Source organism: Arvicola amphibius, chromosome 3, assembly GCF_903992535.2.
Source record: "Arvicola amphibius chromosome 3, mArvAmp1.2, whole genome shotgun sequence".
Taxonomy (NCBI): domain Eukaryota; kingdom Metazoa; phylum Chordata; class Mammalia; order Rodentia; family Cricetidae; genus Arvicola; species Arvicola amphibius.
Window position 1 is genome coordinate 26958228 of NC_052049.1, and position 25507 is coordinate 26983734.

Sequence of the window (25507 nt, forward strand, 5' to 3'; positions counted from 1 at the left end):
CCAGGCTGGCCTCGAACTCACAGAGATCTCAATAACGGCCTCTTTCAATAGTGGTTTAGTGTGAGAGTTTTTAATGTTAGTGTGGACTTCAGAGAGCAATTATCCTCATACATGTCTCTCCCAGAATGATGGTGTGCTCCTTCAGAGGGCATGTGGGATGAGGCAGCCACATTTCATGGACAAAGGTACACTGGTTTTTCCAAACAGACCAATGAAGGCATAGACCGCCTCTTGCCCAGCAGGTCGCAGTCGCTCTTGCTGCCCTCCCTCCATCAGACTTAGAGACTTTCTGCTGTGCACTGAGCACTATTGGGTTGTTTCTGATGTCTCAAGGGTGCACCCTGCTGGAAAAGTAGTTTGCCAGACAGTTTACATTTGAAGTTAGAGAATTGTGCTGCCAATAATGAACCTGGGGGTAAATTACTAGGTCTATAGATAGCTCTGGGGAGGAGAGAGAGGAGTGAGGAAAGGAGAGAAGAGAGAGGAGAAAGAAAGAATGAGTGTGAGTATGAACATGGGTGAACGGCCGGAGACCATCCCCGCAGTTACGTTCCTCTCCCGACTATGATCAATGAATAAATTGGACCTAGGAGGCCTGACCAAGTTTCTGTTGTCTTCCGTTTGACATTTGAAAACCTGTTAGGGGCTCTAGCAGGGGACGGTGGCTACTCTTACCCTTGAATGAAGGCCAGTTCTCCTTTATTTGGGGACGGTCATTTCTTTTCCTTTTTGACTGAGTTTCAGAGGGAATCCCATGGAGTGCTGAGGGAGGAAGGGGACCCTTGATGAGCCAGATCAGCTGAGGCAGGCCTGGCGATCAGTGGGGTGACAGATGGGGCAGCCATGTCACCCTATTATCCTCTGACATATGTGATTCAGAACCATTAAAAGGATTCTTAGTAGTTATTCCAGTAACTTCCCTTGATCCAGAGGTTCCCAGTCAAAACCTCTCAACAGCAGAATTTATGTTTGTGTATCCAACAAATTACAATTCTTTTAGATTAACTCAGTGTTCGGGTACAGAATATACAGAGTAGAGGACTTCTTGTGAACTCACCGGACACAATTTAAGTCCCATGAAGCCTGGCACTTTGAGTCTTGTACCCATAATAAATTTGATAATATTATTTTGCATCATAATGCAACTCATAGCTAGTAACATTTTTGTTTGCTGTTAAAAGTCTTGATGCATAATTTAAACTTCCACCTTTGAAATTATTTGCCTATGAATAACTTATGTATTCAGTAACCACTGAGAATTTCTATGAACTTAAAAAAATCTAAATTTATAGATGTGTAAAATGTTTAATAGTAAGAGCAACAGTGGAATTGTCATGCTATATGATATTTGTATTTAATTATGTGGTAGCTAATTTTGATTTTACATTTTCCTTTTAGTATTTTGCCTCCCCACCCCATTTCTTTATTCTCTGACTATCTCTCTATCTCCTCTTTATTTCCATTCTTTCCTTCCCTCTATTACCTCTTTTCCCCTTTCCTTCAGACCCTTTTAAAACCAAGAGTTCTCAGGTATAGGAAGGTTGCTTGGTTTATAAGATGTCTTTCTGTGTAAGCACAGGGACCTGCATTGGGATCTCAGAGGCCTACGTAAAAAGTCTACACTTGGTGTGAGCATCTCTAATCCCATAGCTCTTATGGAGAGTTGGGAATCAGAGACAGAAGAATCTCCAGAAACTCAAGGACCAGTTAGCTGGGTGTGTACAGTAGAAAAATATCAAACCCAAACAGTAAAGTCACCCTGTCTTAAGGTGGAAGACAAGGACCAGCACCGAGGTTGTTTCCTGCCTTCTACATGTGTGGTAGTACACATGTGTGCTTAGTCTTACTGTCCCACCCTCCTTCCCTACTCTCTGTCTGTCTGTCTGTCTGTCTCTGTCTCTCTCTCTCTCTGTGTGTGTGTTTGTGTGTGTGTGTGTGTTACGCACACACACATCTCAGACTCTACTGCCTGTTCATGCAATGGAAAGACTACAGCCAATTTTAATCAGCTCCTTCTCTGGGCAGCCTTACCCTACACAGCTCCGAAGCCTAACAACTCTAAACTAAACTGTATGAAATTGCTGGAGTTTGTTTTGTTTGCAAAACAGAGGCCATTTCACAAGTCTTAACCCAGCAGTTTTTGGTGTACATATCACAGCCTTCCGTCCCAGACACGCAGAGTTAAGTTGGACATCAAAACCCAATAGGAGCAGAGTGCTGTGCCTGTGGTAGGCACTCAGCATCTGCCAAATGAGCACATGCACATATAAACGCACAGGCAAATGAAACAACTACGTAAATAAGAGCGAAATTACATGGTACAGGCTCGGTAATGGGACTGGTGGAATATATTAATCATACAAAGCAGCTTGGCAATTACTTAAAGCCTTTTAGAACAACATTCTGTTTTTAACTTAATTTTGTTTTATTAACAAGAGATTGGCATTGCCTGTGGGAAAAAGCAGCCCTGGCGTATCTCACTGCTGACTCTTCATTAAGGAACAAGAAATGGAAGCATTATAGGCATTAAAGAGGGGAGGGAGGCACTGTAAACCTAAAAGAGAGAAAACTTCAGAGGTTGGTAAGATTTCCATGAAGCAAGCAGCTTTCCATTTGGCAGTTGAGGTTTCGTTCCAGTGTGGGATATGAAGCTGGAAAGTCCTGGTGTATTTCCCCCTTTCCATGTGAACCCAAGTTTTCTTTTTTTAACCCTATAGAAAACAAAAAGATGTAAAATCTTCATGTTGAATCGGGCTTCAACTTTGGGACCATATACCCGTGCATATGTTCTCCCCAGTGCCATCTATGTCACCATGAAGCACACTTGTCCAGGCACCAGGACGAAAATGATACATTAAAGTCAAATATGAGGTGCATTTCCACAGTGGAAGGAACTGTTTAGCTTGTGTTGGGAAGGTCAAGAAAATGGATGCCGGAATAACTAAGGGAGTGTGTGGGGTGCACACAAGCAGAAAACTCATTCCTAGGGAAATTATAAAGCATTCAGTGGAGATATTAATTGATTTGGGTTCCGGATTGCATGTCTTTATCATGCCTATAGGTTAGCATAACCAGGAAACTAAAAGAAGAAATGAAGGAGAGAAGAAAGGAAACAATAAAAGTACAGAAGAATGTAAGGGAGAGGTAGGGAGAGGGAATTATACAATCAGTTTTCTTATATATAATATATTGTATATTATAGTATATATTCCTGTTTAAATAATATGTAGAGGTAGATGATGTTAAAATGGATCATGAGGGCTGATTTGTCAATCTGTACTACTTAGTAAATAAATACTGATATATTTAGACTATATGTGATATAGTATAGGAGGTCATGACAAAATAATTTAAGAGCTCATTTTTTATATTATCTAACCATGGGGTGAATATTCTTGTCTTTAAAAATACCAAATTAAGTTCATCTCACCTTAAGTGAATTTCCGTTCATTGATTTCACAGGCCATCCCCTTGTATGCGGGTGGGCAGGAACATAGGCACTGTCCGTCCAGAAGAACCACTGTGCCTCCATTGCGACACGGATGGCATTTTTTCACATTGAACTCATTGATATAGTCTTCAATAGCTCTTTCCAAGTTTTGTCTCTTTATGTATGAATCTTTTATTTTCAAAGGAACCAGATTGTATATAGGGGCGAGCTGTAAGAAAGAAAAGATCCAGTCTTGTGTCTTTTTTTACAAAGGAACTTGTAAAACACCCTTCACTCAACCACTGACTCATGAATTCTTTGATTTTTCTGGAAACTTATTGAATGGTTATTGTTGCCAGATACAACGTTAGCTTTTTTTTTTTTTTTTTTTTTTTTTTTTTTTTTTTTTTTGTTTTTTGTTTTTTGTTTTTTCGAGACAGGGTTTCTCTGTGGCTTTGGAGCCTGTCCTGGAACTAGCTCTTGTAGACCAGGCTGGTCTCGAACTCACAGAGATTCGCCTGCCTCTGCCTCCCGAGTGCTGGGATTAAAGGCGTGCGCCACCACCGCCCGGCACAACGTTAGCTTTTGAGGTTACTCTAGTGATCAAAAGTAGCCACAATGCATGCTACCATGGAGGTGACATTTACAAATAAAGAGGATGAGAGAGGTCATCTCTATATCAAAACTGTCATCAAGTAAGTGGGAAGCCAGGGGTGGGAGATGTTATTTGCAATACTGTTAAGATGAAAATGCCAACATCTACCAAGGCTTCACAACCGTCCACTAATATATTTTTGGTAAATTAATACCTGCGGTAGTTTGAATAAAAATGCCCCCCATAGGTCCATACAGAGGGGCACCATTAGGAGGTATGGTCTTGTTGGTGTAGATGCTGTTGGAAGAAGTATATCATGGGGAGGAGGAGACTGAGGGCTCAGAAACTCGACACTTCTCGTGTGGCTCAGTCTCTCTCTGCTGCCTGCAGATCCAGACAGAGAACTCTCAGCTCCTTCTCCAGCACCATGTCTGCCTGCATGCCGCCATGCTTCCCACCGTGATTATTATTATAAAGAACTGACCCTCTGAACGGTAAGCCAGCCCCAGTTAATTTTTTTTCTTTTTAAGAGTTGCTGTGTTCGTGACATCTAATCATAGCAATAGAAACTCAAGACAGTGCCCTAACTCATATTTCCAGTTGGTTCTATCCCTTCAGAAGAAAGAAACCTCTTCCCAACTGTGCCACAGTGGCATAACTGGGGTAAGCATGTAGCAGAGTTATTTTGGATTTGAAAAAAGAAATTTATCTTGTTTTGCCTTCAAAAGAAAGTCAAGGCCAGATAATCTAAGATATGGGAATGGAGGGCCGTGGAGGAAACAGTTTGGATAATGCTATCAAAATAGTGTTCAAAGAGATAAAGATGAAGGACACGAGGCAATTTAATTTCAATTTCAAAGAGGCCTAAACTTTGGTGTCAAAATTACCGCAGGCAGAAAGAAAGCAGTCCCAGTGTAGCCCCTGAAGCCTTTCTGCTCAGCTTACCTTTGCATGACCAATTTTGTCTCTTTTTTTGTGGTTTAACTATAATCTTTTTTTCCTCATTTTTTTTAATTAAAAATTTCCATCTCCTCCCCTCCTCCTCCCCTTCCCTCCCCTCCCTTCCACCCATACCCCCATTCCCTCCCTCTCCAGGCCAAAGAGCCATCAGGGTTCCCCTCACTATGTTAAATCCAAGGTCCTCCCAACTCTCCTTAAGTCCAGGAAGGTGAGCAACCCAAACTGACAAGTCTCTTGTCCAGATCCTATTGCCATATTCATGAATGTCTTGCATATCACCATAGAACCTTCACCTGGCGATGGATGGAGAAAATGACAGAGCCCCACATTGGAGCACCGGACTGAGCCCCCAAGGTCCTGATGAGGAGCAAAAGGAGGGAGATCATGAGCAAGGAAGTCAGGACCGTGAGGGGTATGTTCACCCATTGAGACGGTGGGACAGAACTAACGGGAGATCACCAACTCCAGTTGGAATGGGACTGAACGAACAGGAGACCAAACTGGACTCTCTGAATGTGGCTGATGGTGGAGGAGGACTGAGAAACCAAGGACAACGGCAATGGGCTTGGACTCTACACCAATTTTGTCTTCTAATAAGTACAAAAAGGTTTTGAGGTTTTTCTCCTATACTCACCAGCTCTCCTGTCATTGTAGACATATTTAAGAAGACAGTTTATCATGAAACTTGGCTAAAATACCAAGTTTCATATTAATCACATTTAGATCTCTTCCAGTCATCCAAAATAATTAGCAATGTCATCAAATAAATGGACCAAATGTGGTTCCTTAATGGAATGAGAATTATTTTTTACCCCTGTGGAAGAGAGATAGACAGAGCATGCACTGTGGCATTATGGCTGTAGCCTATAGAACGCTAACATGTGGCCCTTTAACACATGGGCAGTCGGTACCATCCAGTGCACGTCTGCTCAGAATTATACAACAGAACAAAGTGGTAGGTTTGTTCTCCATTCGTTATTATCTCATGGCATTTGAGAAGCTCAGATCGTAGATTGCCCATGTCCTCAAAGGGAAGAGTGAGAGTCGGAAATGGGGAAGTGGCAAAGAAACGCTGAGAACAGAAAAGGTGAGGGGCAGAGGTGGCGCTAAGGAGCAAGATTCAAGACAGAACACATCCATTTGCACCAGGTGAGCCACGAATTTGGCTACAGCTGCTAGTCCTCTGAAATAACACACAAGGGGATTTATCAATCCCGTGCAAATAAGAAAGTGCACCTGATTTCCAGGAGAACCAAAATGAGATTAAAGACTAATATTTCCCATGAGTTCCCATAAAGGGAACATTTATTACATAACATCCTTTCAGAAAATGAAGTGGGCTTACATAATCTTGTTTCTTATAATGTCAAAACAAAACCTTACAGGAAGCCAGTGTATTAAATTACAGCTATGCTCATCTAGATGCCTTGGGCTCTGGCAGAAGTTGGAAGCCGTATCTCTCTGGTAATCTGTAATAGACATAATTTCTCTCTGCTGACATTTTAAGGATTTGATTGTAACAGTGAATATAAGGGGAAAACAAACAGTGTTCAGCTGTGGAGACAAGATGTAGGATATTTGTGACAGTCTACAAGCAAGCTGAAAGTGGGATTAACATCGTTTCCTGAAAATTGAAGACTATGACAGTAGTTAGCCTGTATTCTTTGTATGGAGGGAGGCCAAGAGCAAGACATTGGGGGTATTGAAAGCCACAGGCTCTATTTAGTATAGTACCACCATGGTCTTTGTAGTATAAGATATACTACAATATATACTACCATCATAATTATCAATTGTTTTACTTAGTATAATGTGACTTCCTCATTCTTCCAAGATGAACCTCTTTTTTTCCAACCTAAGTATGAAGATCGCTGCTTTAATTTGCAACAGAGGATTAAATGCAAACAATTTAATAGTTTAGGGTGGTAGGGAGAGAATCCATAAGTCTCTGCACAATCATGTAGAACAATGATCGTTTTAGCATCCCCAGTGCTTGCCATGTTGTCTACAGACAATAGAATCCTTCTCCTCACCCAAAGGTGAACTAGTGATTGTAGATGACAGATTACCTGATGAAATTAGTAACCATTCTCCCAAAGGTCTATTTCTAAAAGGTTTATGAGAGCGAAACTCCTTAGAATATATTTCAAGGTCAAACTTGATAATTTTTTATTTATTTGTGTGTGTGTGTGTGTGTGTGTGTGTGTGTGTATTTTGTGGTACCAGAGTGTTGAGCACAGGCCCTTGTCTAGGCTAGGTCAGGGCTCTACCATTGAGATGTATCTGGAGACGCATTTTGTTTTTGAGACAAGGTCTTATTAAGTTGCCTTAAACCTTAAACTTGCCATGCTCCTACATCATCACCCTAAATAGATAGGATTACAGGTAGGTGTTACCACACTAGGCTACAAGGTTAAACTTAACTGTATCACACTTCTCTTTAGGGATTTAAAAAGGCAGGGAAAGTCGATTTAAAAAAAAACATTTCTCCCTTTCAAAATATTCTCTATAAGAAGATACATTTACAAAGTGGTCCTTGGGACAGGGCAGCTGCCATTTCCTTGGGTCGGACACTGATGTGGATGAACTAGGCTTTCAGTTCGTGGAGGACAACACAGACAGCTGGGGCAGACAAAATCTCCCTGAGTTAAAGATCTGAACAGTAAGCAGGATTCACCATATGCTAAACCTAGAGCATCGTGCTGACTGAGAGGATGAAAGTCTTCGAATGTTCTAGTGAACACAGTTGGGACTTTGTAGCAGAGCCTTTATTCCCCAGATATATAATGCCAGCTCTGAAGCACGCCTCACCGTTTACAACCTCCCAGAGACCAGTCTTGGATCCCTTTGTACAGGACGAACTGAGCTTGGTTTAGAAACAGAGCTGAGAGAACAAGGTAGCTTGTATGTCCTCTGCCTGCATCTTCCATTCTTCCCTTATTGAAAATCCTCTGTCGCAGATTTTATTTACTGAGTCCATGATAATGGATTTAAATAAAATTTATATTTAACAAATGGGCTTCCTTTGATTTTTATTTTCTTATGCAAGCCAGTTTTTCTCATTTCTATTTTGTCTAATTTTGGTGAAAATACCTTTACTTCATAAGTTGTTTTTGTTGCTGTTCTGGGAGTTGAATCCAGGAATTAATATAAGCTAAGCAAGTGCTCTACCACTGAACTATATATATATATATATATATATATATATATATATATATATATATATATATATCAAATATTTGTCTTTCTCTGTCTTTTCTTTCTTTATTCCTTCGTTCTTCCCTCCTCATCTCCCTCCTTCTCTCCCTCCCTTCTTTCTTTCCTCCTCTTCCTCCTCCCTTCCCCCGACTTCTAGTTTCAATTTTGAGCCAGAGTTCCTCTAAGTTGCCCAGGCAGGCCTTGACCTTGAGGTCCTCTTACTTTGGCCTCCCGAGCAGCTAGAGTTACAGTCTGGGCTTTCACACTTTATATAAAGTTATGTATGCACATATGCTAAAGGCTTTATTTCTACAGCCAACATGCAGAATTGGTTGCAATTTTCAATTTCTGGGTTCTTCCTTCACATAAGAGAGATAGTTTGGGTGACTCTAATGAACTCTTTAAAGACAGTAAAATAGAGTGAAGAAGTAAAATTCTCTGGAAACTTCCACTATAAAATGTCAGCCTTTCTAAAATCTAATAAAACTGACATTGTTTTATTAAAGATAAATTTGACTGGAGAGAAGAAACCATAAGGCACACACAGAAAGTGGAAAGCTATAAAAGCAAGCAAAACTACTTTTAAATAGTGCCAGGAAAACAAGAAGTAGTGAATAACACATACATATTTTAGTAAATGAAAAGATGCACTCAAATGGCCACGGTGTTTACATCTTTACAATTGGAAAAAATATTGCCTCCCCTTCAAGAGTAAGCAGGAGACTGCAGACTCTCAGGGTTTCCTGGAGTGAACGTTATTATTACTGTTATGCAAAAGAGAGGCAGATTACCATCTGTATCCCCAGCAGTTGGGAGACTAATGCAGAAGGATTGCTGAGAGATCAAGACTAGGCCAGGTTACAGAGTTAGACCCAGCCTCATGGAACAGAACCAAACAAAACATCAAAACAAATCAAACCAAAAAATTAGTAAGGGGGCATGTCTATAATTTCAGCTACTTAAAAGGTTAAAGCAGAAAGATTATTAAAGCTCAGGAATTAGGCCAGGTGCTAGCAGTACATGCCTTTAATCCCAGCACTTGGGAGGCTGAGGCAGGCAGATTTCTGTGAGTTCGAGACCAGCCTTGTTTACAGAGTGAGTTCCAGGATTGGCTCCATAGCTACTGAGACACCCCGTTTCAAAAAACAAAACAAAACAAACAAAAACCAAAAAACCAAAATAAGTTCAGGAGTTACAGCCCATCTGGACAATGAGAAAGAGAATGGGAGGGGGTTAATTCTCCAATCACAAGAACTACTCATCCTGTTTTTATATTTGTCAAGACATATGAACATCCTTTCCACAATGACTCTGAGATGAGGGTCTCCTGATGTGTGATACCCAGAGAAGACAAGGCGAGCCAAAGGCCAACAGAAGAGAACCATCCATTCTTAATGACTACTTTGGGCCAACCCGTACTATACACTCTATATGAACAATCTTAATAAGCCTTCAAAGCCACATGGAGATCTGCAGAATTTAGTGTTGTAAAATCAGAGGAGTCCCACACCTAGTGAGTGACAGGCAGTCCCAGGAGTTCCTCTAGGTTGTCTGAAATTACACTATTTCTTCTCTGCAATGCCTTTATCCAAGGAAGTCATGTGAGGGCATTTGAACAGTGCCATCTCTGTCTTCTAAAGGCAGAAGGAGTCCTTACTTTTTGACTAATGAGTGCCGGAGCATCAATCAAGGACGAGGCCCAGTTGACAACATCGTTCTCATCGAGTATCTTGTGTCCTCTGTGAAGCTTTTCTTTCAGGAGAACTGCATGTTTCCCTGCTCCTCCTCTTATGTTTGAAATAACACCATCTATGATGCTGTCACTGGTGAGGTTTACTGGAACAAAACAAGGAAGACATGAAGAAAGAAGCATTTGCATCTTTGTGGTCACTCCCCTTGACGAATGTGTATTATGTCTCTTTAGGACAGCTTAGTGTCTGCTGAACTCCGGTGTAAATATTATGCACATAAATCTCCCCTCCATAGTCTAAGAGGGGAATTTTTCTCAGCAGTCAATTTATAGATTTCAACCATCTTTGTTTTGAAAAATAATGGTTGTACACTCAATCCAGGTAGATTGATAACTTATAGCTCATCATATAAATACAAGTATATACAGGAAAATTAATGTGACTTTGAATGTATTATATGTTTGAAAGTTTATCTTCATTCATATTTATTTTGTGTATAGTATGCTTTAAATTATCTTATTATTATAGAAATATTAAAAATATCTAAAAAGATGGAGATAAAAGTAAACTTGTTCCCATCCCAAATCCTATTCCACTTTCTCTGTTCCCCTCTAAACTGAACCACTTTAAAAATGTCTAAAGCTTTTAGAGTCATGGAGTTTTAAAGCAATCTCAAGATGCTTTTGCTTAGCCTTTGTCATTTATACAAATGAGAAATCTGAAAAGTTGTGGTAGAAAGGCTAGTGTAAGATCACATAATTAACCTAATGTTGCAAGATGGCAGTTCCAGGGCTTTGTCCCTTTGTTGGTACCAATCACATCCGCAAGTAGATAGACTTTAAACGATATCCAGATCTCCCTTTGATAGTTCCTTCACTATCAGTTGGCTCTTTAGAGGTGAATCAGAAGTGGTCTTGGGTTTCACATAAAAAGTTTAAACCAATTTTGAAATTAAAGTAATTTCAAGGATTTCTGATTAGATGTGAAGCCTGCAGCCTATTTTTATGCTTCCAAGGCACTGCGCTGGTTGAGGGCTAAGGAAAGGTTAACCAAGCCTAGTGCAGAGTGGATCTGGGAAAGTGACTTAGGTCTTGTCCTTTGTAATGGACACAAGGTCCCACATTAGCCCATGTAAGGCCATGTGAAAATTTAGGAGAAAAAGAAACTTGTCTTCAAGACACTTTGCTGCCCATGACTGGTTTTCTATCAATTGCAAAAGATACACAACAAACATATGACTGGCAGCCCATGAGCGCTGTGCCTCCCTTGCACAGTCCCGACACAACAGATATGTGTCTGGGGGCTACTTGTGCTCATAGTGACTAGGGAGGAGCTAAATAGTTCTTAAGGGATTCCAGGTTTTCTCCCTGAAGATGGTAGAGTGCTGATCATGGGAGGCAATGCTCTTGGCTCTTGGCTCTACCTTCCCCAGTCTAACCAACCAGTCCATACTTACCGGTTAAACCACCTCCTGTCTTTATGCAATCATTTGTGCTAACATCTGCTGTGGCGTTAGCTTCATCAAAGAAGGTATGTAGAGGGGTGGATAAGGATGCCTCCACTTTAAACCCGAGACACTTTTTTACATCATTCACTTCAACACCTGCGTTAGATATTCATATGAAAATTATTTGAAATGGTCTATCAACATCAGAAATAAATTCACACTTTACTATTTTGTGACAAATATATCTATGCTTCTGGACACCATTATTAACTCAATGGTAACATCATGTCTTCCCTCCATTGTCTTTTTATTGATATCTAGTAGCATCCTTGGCTACCAACTTAGTAATAGAAGATGTATTAACTTTACCCCCTGTGTGAGAAGGATTTAGGTCAGTCAAGGTGGTTATAGGAAAATCCTTTGGGATACCCAAGGAAGACAGCAATGTCCAACATGCATTGAATGGTAATTACATGCGTGGCATTATTCTGAACATTTTGTATGAGTTAAATAATTCAATCCTCACATTAACCTTTTGAGGGATCACTCAGTTTCAGTTGGGTCTACAGAATTACAGAACAATACCCAATTGTTTTGGACACATGATTTGAAAATATATTTGAACTTTGTTTTAGCTCACAAATAACAATCTTGGAAGTTAACTCACTGTGGTTAGTATATGCCTACCCAAGCAGTTATAGCCATAAATTCTGTGAAGTCTGTAGTTTGTTATCTATTTTCTTTTTAATATATATAAAATATGTAAATATTATATAGAAATAATAACTATATAATAAATAATATATAACATAAATAAAATAGATAATAAAATACATAGAAAATAAATAATAAATAAAAATAGAAATAAAAAGATCTATCTATCTATCTTACACTTACATTATTATATAGCTCCTCCATGACCTGCAATGGTTATGATTTGTTAACACGGTCATTTTGAGTTTACTTTATTCTTTTTAACTTTATGAAACAGAGGCTTTCTGTGATACCCAGACTGGCCTCAAACTTCTAGTCTTTAGCAAGCCTCTTATGTTAGCCTCCTAACATTACAGGCATATATTGCTGTACCGGACTGTTCTACTCTATTCTTGAGAGGATTAGATGAACCTTTAGGTCCAAGGCATCTCCCAACTCTAGGGGATGCATGGATGAAGTACCATATTACCCTTTTTCCATAATTTTTAGCATAATAGTCTTACTCAACATGGCCTCAACTGAGCTACCCTCATAAGATTATAATGATCACCATAAAAGGCAAACTAACTTTTAAACCTTATTTTAACACAAAATTGTACAATAGTAACGGTTCTTTCTTCCTCCAAAAGGCAACATTTATAACAATTTGTTTCCACCCACACTGAAGACTATGTTAGAAGACAGTCATAAATTGAACAAGTCTGAGGATTAAGAGATAGGTTATATACAATGTTTCTTATACCTTCTTCCACATCTTAAATAATGTTTCCTTGGAAGCTGTATTCCCATTAATAGCCATTCCATTATAGTATGATTTGGTGAATTTCTCAGTAATAGTGTTGGGTACTTTGGGAGCAAGTGGGCCTATTCAAAGTGGAAATCAATGAGCCACTTGATAGACTGTTAAATATCAAAGGTCAGAGCAGAATCTCTCAAAGGAATGGATTATTAGATTAATGCATTCTAAGAGTTTGCTGAAAAGGGGCAATGAAAGTAGTAATATTCAATCAGAGTCACATTTGTAACTAGAATTGTATTTCTAGGTATTACCTTTATCTTTCATGGAAGCTTTATCCAAGACATATATCAGTTCATAGATTCCTCCCAGAGACCCAGAGCTACTGTAGTGAGTGCCATAGGTTTCCAAAAATCCAAAATACTCTCCCTTTGCATAGAAGGTTGGCAGAGCATTTAGGTCATCCAGGAAAGTTTTGGTCAGCACAATATCCCGATTTCTCATCACAAATCTACCCACGTGAACCTTTCCTTTCACATGTAGGAATATCTTTCCCTTTGTTGAGAAAGCAGCAGAAAAAGAGAAATATGACGTTTATCACTGTTATTAAAACAAAATCATAAAACCTAGAATACTCAAAGGGAATGATATTTTAGCAGTGACCTCTACAGCAGAGCACATCAGAATGGATAGACATAAGCTGTTGTTGTTGATAACGTTTGGCAACTGAAGCTCTCAGATATGCTCAGTCAGACACTTTAACGACCTGCCTGGTAGTTTCTCATAAAACTAAACACTCATCCTGCACTCCTAAGCAATAATGCCACTTTTAAGTGCTTACCAAAGGATCTGTTTCAGGATTTCTCAGCAGCATTCACCAGCATAGCTTCAAACAGGAAAAAGCTCAAACATCCATCGACAAAGAAGTTGCTGAACGTGTTAGTGTTGCAGCCACACCAATGGGGTTCGGAGTTATCAGTCAAAAGAAACAAACTACTGACCCATTTCACAAGTAATCTCAAACACATGGTAATTGAAAGAAGTCCTTCACGAGGGAGTGCATACTGCATGACCCCCCTCACAGCCACAGACAAAACTAAGCGGCCATAGGAGACATCTGGTCAGTGGCTGCTTCTCACTCAGTGGGGAAGTGACTGTGAAGGACATGAGGGAATTTTCTTGGGGTGGTAGAAAGTTCTACATCTTGTCTGAAGATCTATGTTCTATGCTTGAAGGTGTGTGCTCTATTTTGGAGTGGCTTCTGAGCCCTCATTAATGAGGGCAAGAACTTTATTGACAAGAATCTTACAGGAACTCACTTCAGACATCACAATCCATAATGAGTTCTCCATCTTCTGACCCACATACTACTAATTCTCAGAGATGAGCAAAATGGAACAGGATTTCTCTCTCAGTACTGTCAAAACTAGAAGTGTATCTTGGGATTTGGAGTCAAATAGATGTGATATTCTTCGGCTCAACTGATTTCAAAGGTAGGTCTTAGATAATTGCCATCCAAATTGGTTGTTCTTTCTTTCTTCCTTTTAAGACAACAAAAATGATTCTTCTGACCTTGTGAGCCCTACCAGCTCCTACCCATTTTCTAGCCCTCATTAGACACAGCATTGCATGGAAAACTTTTTTTTTTAAATATACATTCTATTTCCAACTCTTCTTTTCCTAGTTTCTCTGTAATCTACCTTTTTTCTTAGAGGGAAAGGAGTGTGCTGTAAGTGACTCAGAGCCTTGAACATGCTATGCAGACACCCTTCCTGAGCTAGATCCCCATTTCCTTAGCTCTAACACAGCCATTCTGCTGCTCTCACAAGAACAAAACCATTCTGGCCAAGGTTTCTGATGACCTTCATCATCCTAAGACCAGTGATCACCCTCCTCTTTGTTGACTCATTAGCATATTTGACACAGTTAATTGTTCTCTGTTCAGAAGAGTTTCGAGTCTGATACTGGAGAGTGGAGCTCCTCAAGCTAAAGAAGATAAACAGATTACCCCTGGGGTCTTGTTAACATGTAGTTCTGATTTAGCAGGTCTCGGAGGAATTGATGTGCTAGCTTCCCATCGATATAGGTGCTGCTGGTCCAGAGACCACACGGAGCAACAAGGTTCAAGGACATCGTATTACGTGCTTTCTGGTTTTCTCTGTGGTTTCTCCTTTTGCAGTTTTATTTATATTAAAGTTTCCCAAATTTAACACTTACTCTTGCACTTATAAAATGTATTATAACCGTGTGCTCATCCCACAAAATCCTATGATTTTTAAGCAACATCTGGATATCAAAACGTTTTAAAATTCTATCTTGAACCCAGATCTCCTTTCCAAACTCCAGACTCCTAGCACCCATTTATTACCTGGAACTTTCAACTGAGCACTTAACAGACTCTCACACTTCATGTAACTAGAACTTAACCCTGTCTTCCTTTTGGCTTGCTTTGCTTGAAAGGCTCTCCATCAGCAACTCCACCCTTCAATGGCTTAGACTCCAAGCACTAGAATCAGATTTGATGGAAACTATCCTTTCTGAACTGTAACCATGTCCCGTCTGGATTCCTACGTTGGCTTTTAGACTTTATTTTTATGTTTGTTCTTCACACACCCAACCTTTTCCCAACAGAATACCCAGAGTGGCTGTTTCCAATTTGACAATGAATGTCAAAAATCGAAACCAAACCCTTGTTACAGAGAGAAAATTCACCCTTTAGTGATGAGCACTGAGATTCTGTGGGTTTCAGATCCCTTCCAAATCCATTCTCCTTCCAGCGTCATGTGACACAACAATGTCATCAGACTCTTCCTGCCTCTGAGCCCCAACTTTAATGGCCCTTCTTCCAGATGCTGTCTCCCTAATCCAGCTGTTTGGTGAGACCTCCTGTACATCTTTGCTCTCTCATCATCTTCTCAACACAAACTAATTGCATAACTGAGCACATATAAACATGGAGAGTGAGTGGTTATTGTTATGAATGCAGGTGAAGCATCTAAGCAGGTGATGATGACGTCAGGAAAGGAAGAGTAAGCATTCAATCGGCATCACACCAATGCTGAAAAGAATTCTTATATTTATTCTATCAGTGACGAAATGAACATTGGAATCTGGCATATATATATATATACACACACACACACATATATATATATATATACATATACATGTATATATATACATATATATACATGTATATGTATATATATATATATATATATTTAAAGTCTCAGTCTAAAAGTGTGATTCCAAAATAGGCAGACTAATCTCGTGTGCAACATGTATAAGTTCACAGCACCATTGCTTGGGAGACAGACTCTATAGGAAGCACATAGACAACATTCTGAGAGGCCTTGTGGTAGAGAGGGAAAAATCCTCTAGCTGAATTCTTCATTGTATGAACAATCATGGCCATTTGTAAGCGGGATGCTATGACACTTAGGTCTCAGTCAAATGGCACACTCTCCATCCTTAGAACACTTTCTGCCAGCTAACGCCCAGGGTCTGACTCACCGACTACTGCCCAGCATCTGAGAGTTCCCTGCCCTCTGCAGTTTGCTGCCTGTTGCAGAAATCTCTGTGAAGATTTCCTGGGTTTTACTGTTATTTCCTGTTACCTTACAAAGAGCTTGGTCGGTTTGAAATAAGTTCTATCATAGTCTCTATATAAATTATCCCAGTTCTTACCGACTTTGAAAAATATGTTGACATTCGTTGAAACTTTTCCTCCTTGGAATAGGAAAACTGAAAATCAACTGAACCGTCCTTCTTTTTCTCTGGCTCTGAAGAGTTTTTGTCCGGGAAAACTGAATCAACTCCTTGGACTTTCATAGGCACTTCGGTGATTTTAAACTTCAGAGCCAAATTTGCTTTAACATCCAAGGTCCTCTCTCGAAAGAAGTCTCTGAATATATAAACCTGCTCTTCGTAATTCTCAGTTATGAAATTTTTATCAGCCTTCGTCTAAAAGTGTATGATAATAATAAAGGAGATGTTAAAAACAAATGGGAATCAGACAGCTTTTCGAAAAACAGTAGAGCAAGGGAGCGACTTCTCTAGGTGAAGGGTGCTGGGGTTGGATTTCTGTGGTTCGAATACAGACAAAAATCAAGGCATATTCTTCTAACATGTAATGGCACAGAACAGATGAACTGGGACATAAAACAGTCACATTTAATTGTCTCCTGAACACCTTCTAGGAACCTCAGCAAGGAAAAGTAGCAATGCCTAAACTTCCATATCCAACATCTGGGGTTTTAATATAATCTGGGGTCCAAACAGCTTTAGCAGGCCACCCCCCGAGTCCCACTGTCGGCAGCACATACAGCTTCTCTCCTTGGTTCAGGCCGTACCCGTCTGACATCTGCAGCTTTCCCTAGCCAGTGTCCTTTGGTTCCCACACTTCAAACATCCTGGGGTCTCTATTGCGAACAAGGCTTCCCTTTTATAGCTTCATCCACAGCCTACGAGGGCCTCTTTGCAGGGACTCCAACCCCGCCACACAGTGGCTAGCCTCAGCAGCTCCTCATGACTCCCCTCAATCTTGCACATTTCATGTTTCAAAATCAGCAAACTATGAATGATGTTTACCACACTGCCAAGTTTGGGGCCAGCCTCTTACAATCTAGTCTGGCTCCTCTTGGACCATAGTTGTGTTTCCTTCTGAGTACTGATCCTGTGGAAACACTTCTGTTGCTCCAGGGGAAGCATGGGGCCTTCTCCACAAAGGCAGCACAAACCTGAATACCAGGGTTCCTTGATGGGTCCTCCGTGAGAAGAATTAATTTGTTAGTTTTATATTCCATTTTACTCAGTCTCAAGTCACAGGTAGAATAAAACTATATATATATATATATGGTTGAAATACCAGTGGTTTTGGGATGAAAGGGATAGTTACAGCCAGAGTGCTCTTTGTCATCTACGGTTTACTCCTAAATCTGATGTAGGTGTGTCTTCTATCTATCTGATGATTTCATTGGTTAATTAATAAAGAAACTGCCTGGCTCATTTAATAGGCCTGCCCTTAGGTGGGCGGAGTAGACAGAACAGAATGCTGGGAAGGGAAGTTAATAAATCGCCATGCCTCTGCTCTCTGAGCCAGACCGCCGTGCCTCTCCTCAGGGAGACAGATACGATGAAGCCAGCCGCCAGGTCAGACATGCTGAATCTTTCTGGGTAAGATACCACTCGTGGTGTTACACAGATTATTAGATATGGGTTAGTCAAGATGTGAGTAAGAGGTTGAAAATAATGGGCCAGGCAGTATTTAAAAGAATACAATTTGTGTGTTGTTATTTCTGGGGCAAAGCTAGCCATGCAGGAGCCAGGCAGCCAGGAGCAGGGCAGGATGAAAAGCAGGCCTGCCCGCAGCTCCACACTACATAAGTCTTATGTGTTCATAAAGACCCCGGTTTAAACAGTACAATGCACCCACAAAACCTGACTCAGGCTAACAAAGCGTTGATTTCAGCAACAAAGAGAGAGCCAAGGAGCAGCAGGTTGAAAAGGACCTGTGCTGTACGTATAATCCATTTTCACCTTCATTTCCATGGGCCTCAGATGTTCTCGCACTCCCTCTGAGTTATAAAAGAGGTCGCAGCGCATTGCCAGTCTACGACGTAATATCACTAATGAAGTTCCGAGCTTTGGCTAAGTTTTTCACTAATTATGCTTTAAAAATAAGTAGTAACAAGGGTTTATTGAGTGTTTGCTATGTGCTAATAACCCTTGGAGAGATTTCCAGATTTATATCCCTGTATAGCAATGAGATATGCAATATAATTTCTGTGTTGTTGTTGTTGTTGTTTTGAGACAGGGTTTCTCTGTGTAACAGTGCTGGCTATTCTGGAACTAGCTCTTGTAGACCATGTTGGCCTCGAACTCACAGAGATCCACCTGCCTCTGCCTCCCAAGTGCTGGGATTAAAGTCATGCATCACCACCGCCTGGCTATTTCTGTTTTCTACATGAGGACACTGAGTCATATGAGAAATACTTTACTCAAGACCTCATAGCTTCAGGCTGAGGTAGGGTTCCCGCCTATGAAGGATGGGTTTTAAACCACAGCACATTTGAAATAAGGTGCATCAAGTGAGGGGAGAGGGATAAGACCAAGATGTTATAACAGGTCAACATAACTTTTTCAAATAGCAAATGGCAATAATTTATTGCCAATGAGTAACCCAAACAAGGTTTCAAGACCACCTCATACGGGTTGGCAAGATGGATCAGTGGGTAATGGTGCTCGCTGCCAAGGCTGATGACTTGTGTTCCATCCCTGGGACCCACATGGTGGAAACACACAAGTGACCCCTGGAAATATTCCTCTGAATTCCATATGAAATCCACAGTATGTGTATACACCACCACTCACAATAAAAAAGTACAGTGTAACAAAAATTCATTCATCAAGCATCAATCTGTGAGTGCCCCCTCTGTACGTGAGGCTGATAATGGGCAATAAGAAAGTATACTTAACTCAGGTTTTGTACTGATACAGAACATGTGATAAATGATTTATTTTCCTGAGCATTTGAAATGGAGGAAAAGCTTTGTGCATTAAAATAGAGATTTCCACTCATAAGAATTCATGCTTATTCATTATGAAAAGACAAGCTTGAAAACTTATTTTCCAAGCCCATAACAGGTTTGTCCAAGGTCACCACCAGCAGTCATAGTGCCAAGGAGACATGGGGACTTAGCAAGGACTCAACTCAAACACCGCTCTTCCCTGATTGGTACCAAATAAGAACTCAAGTCTACATTCCTGCCTGCTTTTTTTATAAGCTCCATGGAAAAAACTCATTTGGAGGCACTAATCCCACCCAAACTAATAAACAGTGATTTATAGATTTCATTTATTCCACATTGTGTGAACATAGATTAGTTTTCAACAGAACGCTTAATGTGTTTGATTATGGCTTAGTCTTCCAAATATCCCAGCAGTGTGAGTAATGCACAGGGCAGAAACTATGCCTTTCTCCCAAAGTGTAAAACATACTAAAATGTTGAGCCTTATGTCTTTTTAGAGGTGGGGCAAGGGGAACCAGTGTGTTTACTCTCCTGATGTAGACTGATGTTTAATCCTGGGAGGCCCTGTGACCCTTACCATTCTGTATCATACAAGTTTCACCTTTACACAGGCACTGCAGGGCTGGTCACAGGGGTTACATTAATTGTTGCTTAATCACCGTGGTCAAAATATGTGGCCGAAACATAAGAGGGGAAAGGCTGATTTTGTCTCATCATGTCTGAGATTGTGATGAGTTTATCATGGATACAACAGGCACATAATGATGGAAAGTGCATGGTAATGGGCACAGCTCTGACTGTACCAGTGGAAGCATCAGCTGGAAGCCTGTTCCTCCTGAGAAGGCAGAGGCAGAAACATTCAGAGTGGAACGAGGGTTGGGGTATGTTTTCAAAGATCTTCCTCCAGTCAGGCTCCAGGCCATAAAGGCTATGTAATTTCTCCAAACAGTAGCACCATCTGGGCATCAAGTATCCAAACACATGAGCCTATGGAGGACATCTCATGTATTTCACTCTCAGGACCTACCTACCATCATACAGTGAAGATGGGAGAATTGACAACAAAAGAAGACAATATGCCAATCAACTCTCACCCATCATTAATGGCTAAAGGTGCCATGTTTTCTATATTCCACTTAGAAAGGACTTAACTTTTTTTGCTGTCATTTAATCACAATACCTTCGAGGCAGACACAAGTAGATCTCTGTGAGTTTGAGGCCAGCCTGGTCTACACAGTGTGTGCTATTCTGGACAAGTCTATATAGTAAGAGTCCAACTCAAAAAAAAAATCATCATTTACATTGTGTGTGTATGTATGTAGTAGGCACTGTGTGCCATGGTGCTTGTGTAGAAGTCAGCTAATGACTTGGGGGAATCTGTTTCCTTCTTCCACAATGTGGGCCCCGAGTATCAACCTCAGATATCCAGGCATGGTGGCAAGTGTTTTTACCAGCTGAACCATCTTACAAGCTCAGAAAAGTAATTTTGGATAGACTGTTGACTTGTACTCACAAAATTTTGTGCTTAATTGAGGCAAACATGACACTATGGAGAAGGACCATGACCTCCAAATGTACCTCAGAATTGTGGGAAATTGGTGACTTTGTTTTAGCTCTATAGTTGCAAGAAATATGACAATGTGAACATCTGTGAATGAAGTGCCCATCTGGTCCAGATAGGAATCCTTAACTAGCTCTTAACTGTTAAATCCTTAACAGGCAGTTTCATGCTGAAAATGGGTAGGAATTTATTTATGATGATGTTGCTTTTCAAACAATACCAGTTATACTTTTAAAAAAGTCTGTATGTCTTTTAGACTGGTGGGAGTAACATTAGCAGAAAGAACTTTCCAGAAATGGAATGAAGAGGACGCTATGGGACTTCTTTACTGAAAGGACTAGTTCAAGGAACAGTTGACATGGAAACAGTTTGATCATTTTGATCACACATAAAATCTGCTCTAATTTTGTTTTTAGTCATTTCAGAACTCTGGGTGAGTCTATAGAATATAGATATTTTACCAAATCTTTATTATTGGGTGTATATAGTCAGGCTGGATGAAAGGCCAGTGTGTGTCTCTGAAGAGGCCTAAGATACACTCTCCTTTAAGTGAACCCCTCGCTCATCTGAAATTCTTACAGTATTGAAATTTTCACCAAACCTACTATTAAATTTTTCAAGGCTCTTTTCCCCAACCAAAACAAAACAGTACGTTTTCCTTCATGGTGACTTACTTCATAGGCCAGAAAAGCAACGTTCCATGGTTTGCGATAGTATATCAAAGTGTTTCCATCCCGTACCCGGTCACAGAGTCCATTGTAGAACTCATTGTCAAAAGGTGTGTTCAGGGGATCCATCCCTAAGATATTGATCCTGAGAAGAAGCAGAATGGGGTCATATGGGGTAAATCTCGTTGTTAATGCAAGGCAGCCTTCTGTAGCGGGGAGAGCGGGACAGCTTCGATCCATGCCATTGTCAACCAACATGCGTGCGGTTTAATCAGGAACAGGAGTCAGGGCCCGTTCACTTTGGTGCAGTGTCTTGGCAGAACGCATGCCTTAGGAGGGTCTTGTAAACTCTTTGGAACCCAGGGCACTGTTAGAGCACAGGAAAGAAAGGCAGTAAAGTAGGTCGCATGGGACTCTCTGGCTCCTGGAGTCTTAGCTCTAAGGCTGCACCTCTTACCTCACATTCCTGAGCGAACTAAACGCCAAACGCTGTAGCACCAACTATTTAAATTATTTGAGAGCAGAACATCCCAGGGGGGCAGTATAATATATACATGAAATCTTTCATCTGTGGATCAACATTGGGGCTCTCTCTCTTTCTCCCAATTCTCTTTCAACTTAAACCTTCCTCCAGCTGTCTCACTGCTTGTCAAGGATCCCACCCCTCCCCCAGGATTATATTATTCCTGTTAGACTTTCCAAGAAGAACATTAAAAAAAATTCGGCATCTGAGTAAGGTATTCTCAAAAGTTCTATACACCACCCACTCAGAAAAAAAAATTTTTATTTGGCAAGCTTTAATTCACAGACAGAGATATCCTTTATCTGTTTCTAACTTTAAACAAATTTTAAACAAACTTTTAACAAAAGTTAAGTCTGATTCTAGGCTTAAAGACAGCATCGGCATGAGAAACTGTTAGCTCTTTGTCAAGTTCACCTTTGCCAGTTTGAGGAGCACAGACATTGCTCTGTGGGCAGTACATACAATAGATGGCTCTGAGCCCGGGATGCCAAGATGGAAATTTCTTCCACACACCTATAACTCCCCAAACAAAACTTTATCCATTGTTCTAGATCACATACCTAACTCCAATTAGCAGGATTATAAATGTGTATATTGCTTTGAAGAGCAATTTGTCAGAGTGTAGAAGACTTACCATGAGCCCATTGCTGATTAAAAAATAAACAAAACAAAAGAATAAAACCAAGAATATTACCAACAGGTGGGTTAAAACAGCTTCAAAATTATGGCACGTTTTAACTTAATATGAAGCTACCAAGAAAGCAACATTGGAGCTCTGTAACGGGAGAACATTTGGGGAACTTATTTGTAAAGGTTGAGCAACAGATGAAATTAACTCACTGCCTAATCTGCCCCAAAGACCTTTCCCCGCAAATGCTAAGGCTTTGATGTTCCAATACAGAGCCGAAAATAAGAGTGATGGGCTCAAATAAGTCCCTGGAACAAATACCTAGACATTGTAGCCTCTTAACTTTCTTTAACATTTTATGCCGTGTTTGTGTTCTGTTGCCTCACCCATCCCTGCATCTACAGTCTTCCCCAAGGCATCCTGTGAGGCTCTATGCTCAACCACGTCACACGTTGTTTTGGCCGGTGGCGTGCTGTAGAGGGAAACCTCTAGACATGAAGAGGCCTCATGTGTTTCTCCTCGCTTTCCTTCCTTTGTGCAGTCACCTTGAGAAGGGCTTTTGATGGTGGTGGCTGCTCCTCTTTAGCTCTGCTGCTCCTGCAGCGCCAGCATTTCACCAAACCACCGTGGAAAGCAGTGCCACCCTAGCTAGCTGTTACAGCTCAAAAGCAGCAAAGCCTGTCAAGCCCAGTCTTGCGAGGAATTGCTTCTTGACTTTATTTCACTGAGGGTTGGATGCAATTCATCCACCTTGAAGTCATGCAGCAGTGGAAAGAACAGATAATGTCTTTGTTTCTGAACAGAAGTTCAGCTACATGTTAAGGGACAGTGAACCTTGTCTCGCTATGCATCTTCATTAAATAGACTCCTTCAGTAAACAATGGAACTCCCCTTCCTGTCTAATGAGTAACCTTTGGGTGACTAATTACCACATCTATGTGCTTATAATAAACAGAAGGCAATATGAATACAGTTAATACACAATTGGCTTCCAGGAAGTTTCCTTGGAAGTAAGTAGGATCGGAATATAATTATCTATTTAAAAATTAGTTTGGAAAGAATATACTGTGTCAAACAAGTAGTATAAGTAAATGTGGTATAAGGTTTGTGTTGCACAAGGACGTGATCATCATGGGGGGGTTGAAAAATAGAAGGTTTGGTTTGGGCTTTGGTGAGTGTGTAAACTGGGACAGTGGTGGAAGCTCAGGAGGAATGGCAAGATCCCACATGTGCCATGCTTTGGGAGTATTGGTCTTACTAGTGTGTCTTCTAAAGGCATTTAGCTATGCCTTGTAAACACTTAGTGAGGCACCAAATATTTTTCATCTTAAGCCTAAATAGTTGCAAAAGGTATAACTTCCCATCAGGCTATGAATACTTACTAAAAACATAATTACTGTTTTATATGGAAAAATAAATCTAATATAGATCAATGGCATAGTAAAGGTGCATATGGTTCTTCCACAGAATTTTGACTTAATATAAGATCCAATATAATTTATATTGAATAATCTTATTGATTAACTTTTCATGCTTTGCTATATTAAAATATATTAATTGAATGTTTTAAGTATTACATGTTCCTTGACCATAAAGTTTAAGTATTGAAGCTCATTGTAAGTGGTATATATAAGCATGATAAAAAAAATTTTAAGTCATTACCAAACCAAGTAAAATTGTATTGGAAAGCTATCCCAGTGAAATGGATTGGGCTTCTTTTCAAATAGATAATTTTTTTTTTCGAGACAGGGTTTCTCTGTAGCTTTGGAGCCTGTCCTGGAACTAGCTCTTGTAGACCAGGCTGGTCTCGAACTCACAGAGATCCACCTGCCTCTGCCTCCCGAGTGCTGGGATTAAAGGCGTGCGCCACCACCGCCGGCTCAAATAGATAAATTTCTATATCTGTGGATAAATGCTGCTTTGTGCTCCTAAGATACAGGGCGCAGGACCAGGATTGCTTCACTTTCACTTCCCATTTTATCGATATAAATAAGGAAAAATTCACTCACATGAATAAGTAGGTAAGAGCAGAAGGTATTTTGTTATAGTTGTAATGATCTGTCCTATCCCTAGCCATGCCCACTCCCCTCCCCTATCCATTGAGGCAGGCAGATATTCCTTTCTGTTTGCAGCCTGAGTCTGTTCTTTTCCATCTCCCTCTTGAAGAGGCAGCTTCCGTCTCTCCCCCTCTCTCTCTTTCTCGCTCTCTCTTTCTTTCTCTTTCTACTCTTCCTCTACTCTTCTCCTTCTCTCCCTTCCCTTCTATAACCCACTAAATAAATATCCAACCTCACTCTGCATGGTGTGCCTATTCATGTCTCTGTCTCTCACCTGCCACATGGCTCACTGCCCCGTGCCAGCCACCTTTGGAGACCTGTGGAATGGTCTTGTGATGTGCCCATCTGTCTGTCTTTCCTCATGGGACTCGCTGCCCCTCATGGCCCACTGCAGCCACTTGGGGAACTGCGCCCACCCTGCCTGGGACTGGCTGCTCTAGGGACCCCCTGCCCACCGCCTGCTGCTACATGGCCACTGCTACTGCTCTGGGACCTGCAGCGTTTCTGCTGCTGCAGCCACTGGGGATCCACAGCATTTTACCTAATTCATTACAATAGTAACGCCATTCAATTCTTTGGTCTTACATACCAAAAAGATTGCACACATAATAACCTTTTGTAAAAACTTATTTTACAGTCCATTTGCTGATTATTGGTTAAAACTTTTAAAAAGTGGAGACCATTTTATTTCAAAAGCGTTAGAGTCTAGTTGAGCCCTAAGACCTGGAATTAGATCTAGAGTTTTCTACCATGTAGTATTAGTGAGGTG

General features: G+C 40.6%; 1 protein-coding gene across 2 annotated transcripts in view; it reads right to left on the reverse strand.

Moving 5' to 3' along the window:
• Window positions 1-2401: 2401 nt before the first annotated feature.
• Window positions 2402-25507, reverse strand: part of C9 (complement C9) — a 38781-nt gene continuing 15675 nt past the window's right edge. The window contains exons 5-11 of one of the 2 annotated variants that reach the window (XM_038321092.2): window positions 21537-21675; window positions 16459-16734; window positions 13086-13326; window positions 11331-11477; window positions 9841-10019; window positions 3431-3659; window positions 2402-2711 (exon numbers count right to left, since the gene is read on the reverse strand). In XM_038321092.2, coding sequence (XP_038177020.1) covers window positions 3432-3659; window positions 9841-10019; window positions 11331-11477; window positions 13086-13326; window positions 16459-16734; window positions 21537-21675 — 1210 coding nt within the window. In that variant the 3' untranslated portion in view covers window positions 2402-2711; window position 3431. Of the gene's footprint in view, window positions 2712-3428; window positions 3660-9840; window positions 10020-11330; window positions 11478-13085; window positions 13327-16458; window positions 16735-21536; window positions 21676-25507 lie in introns of those variants that run through there. The other variant, XM_042054620.1, reaches the window with a different exon arrangement.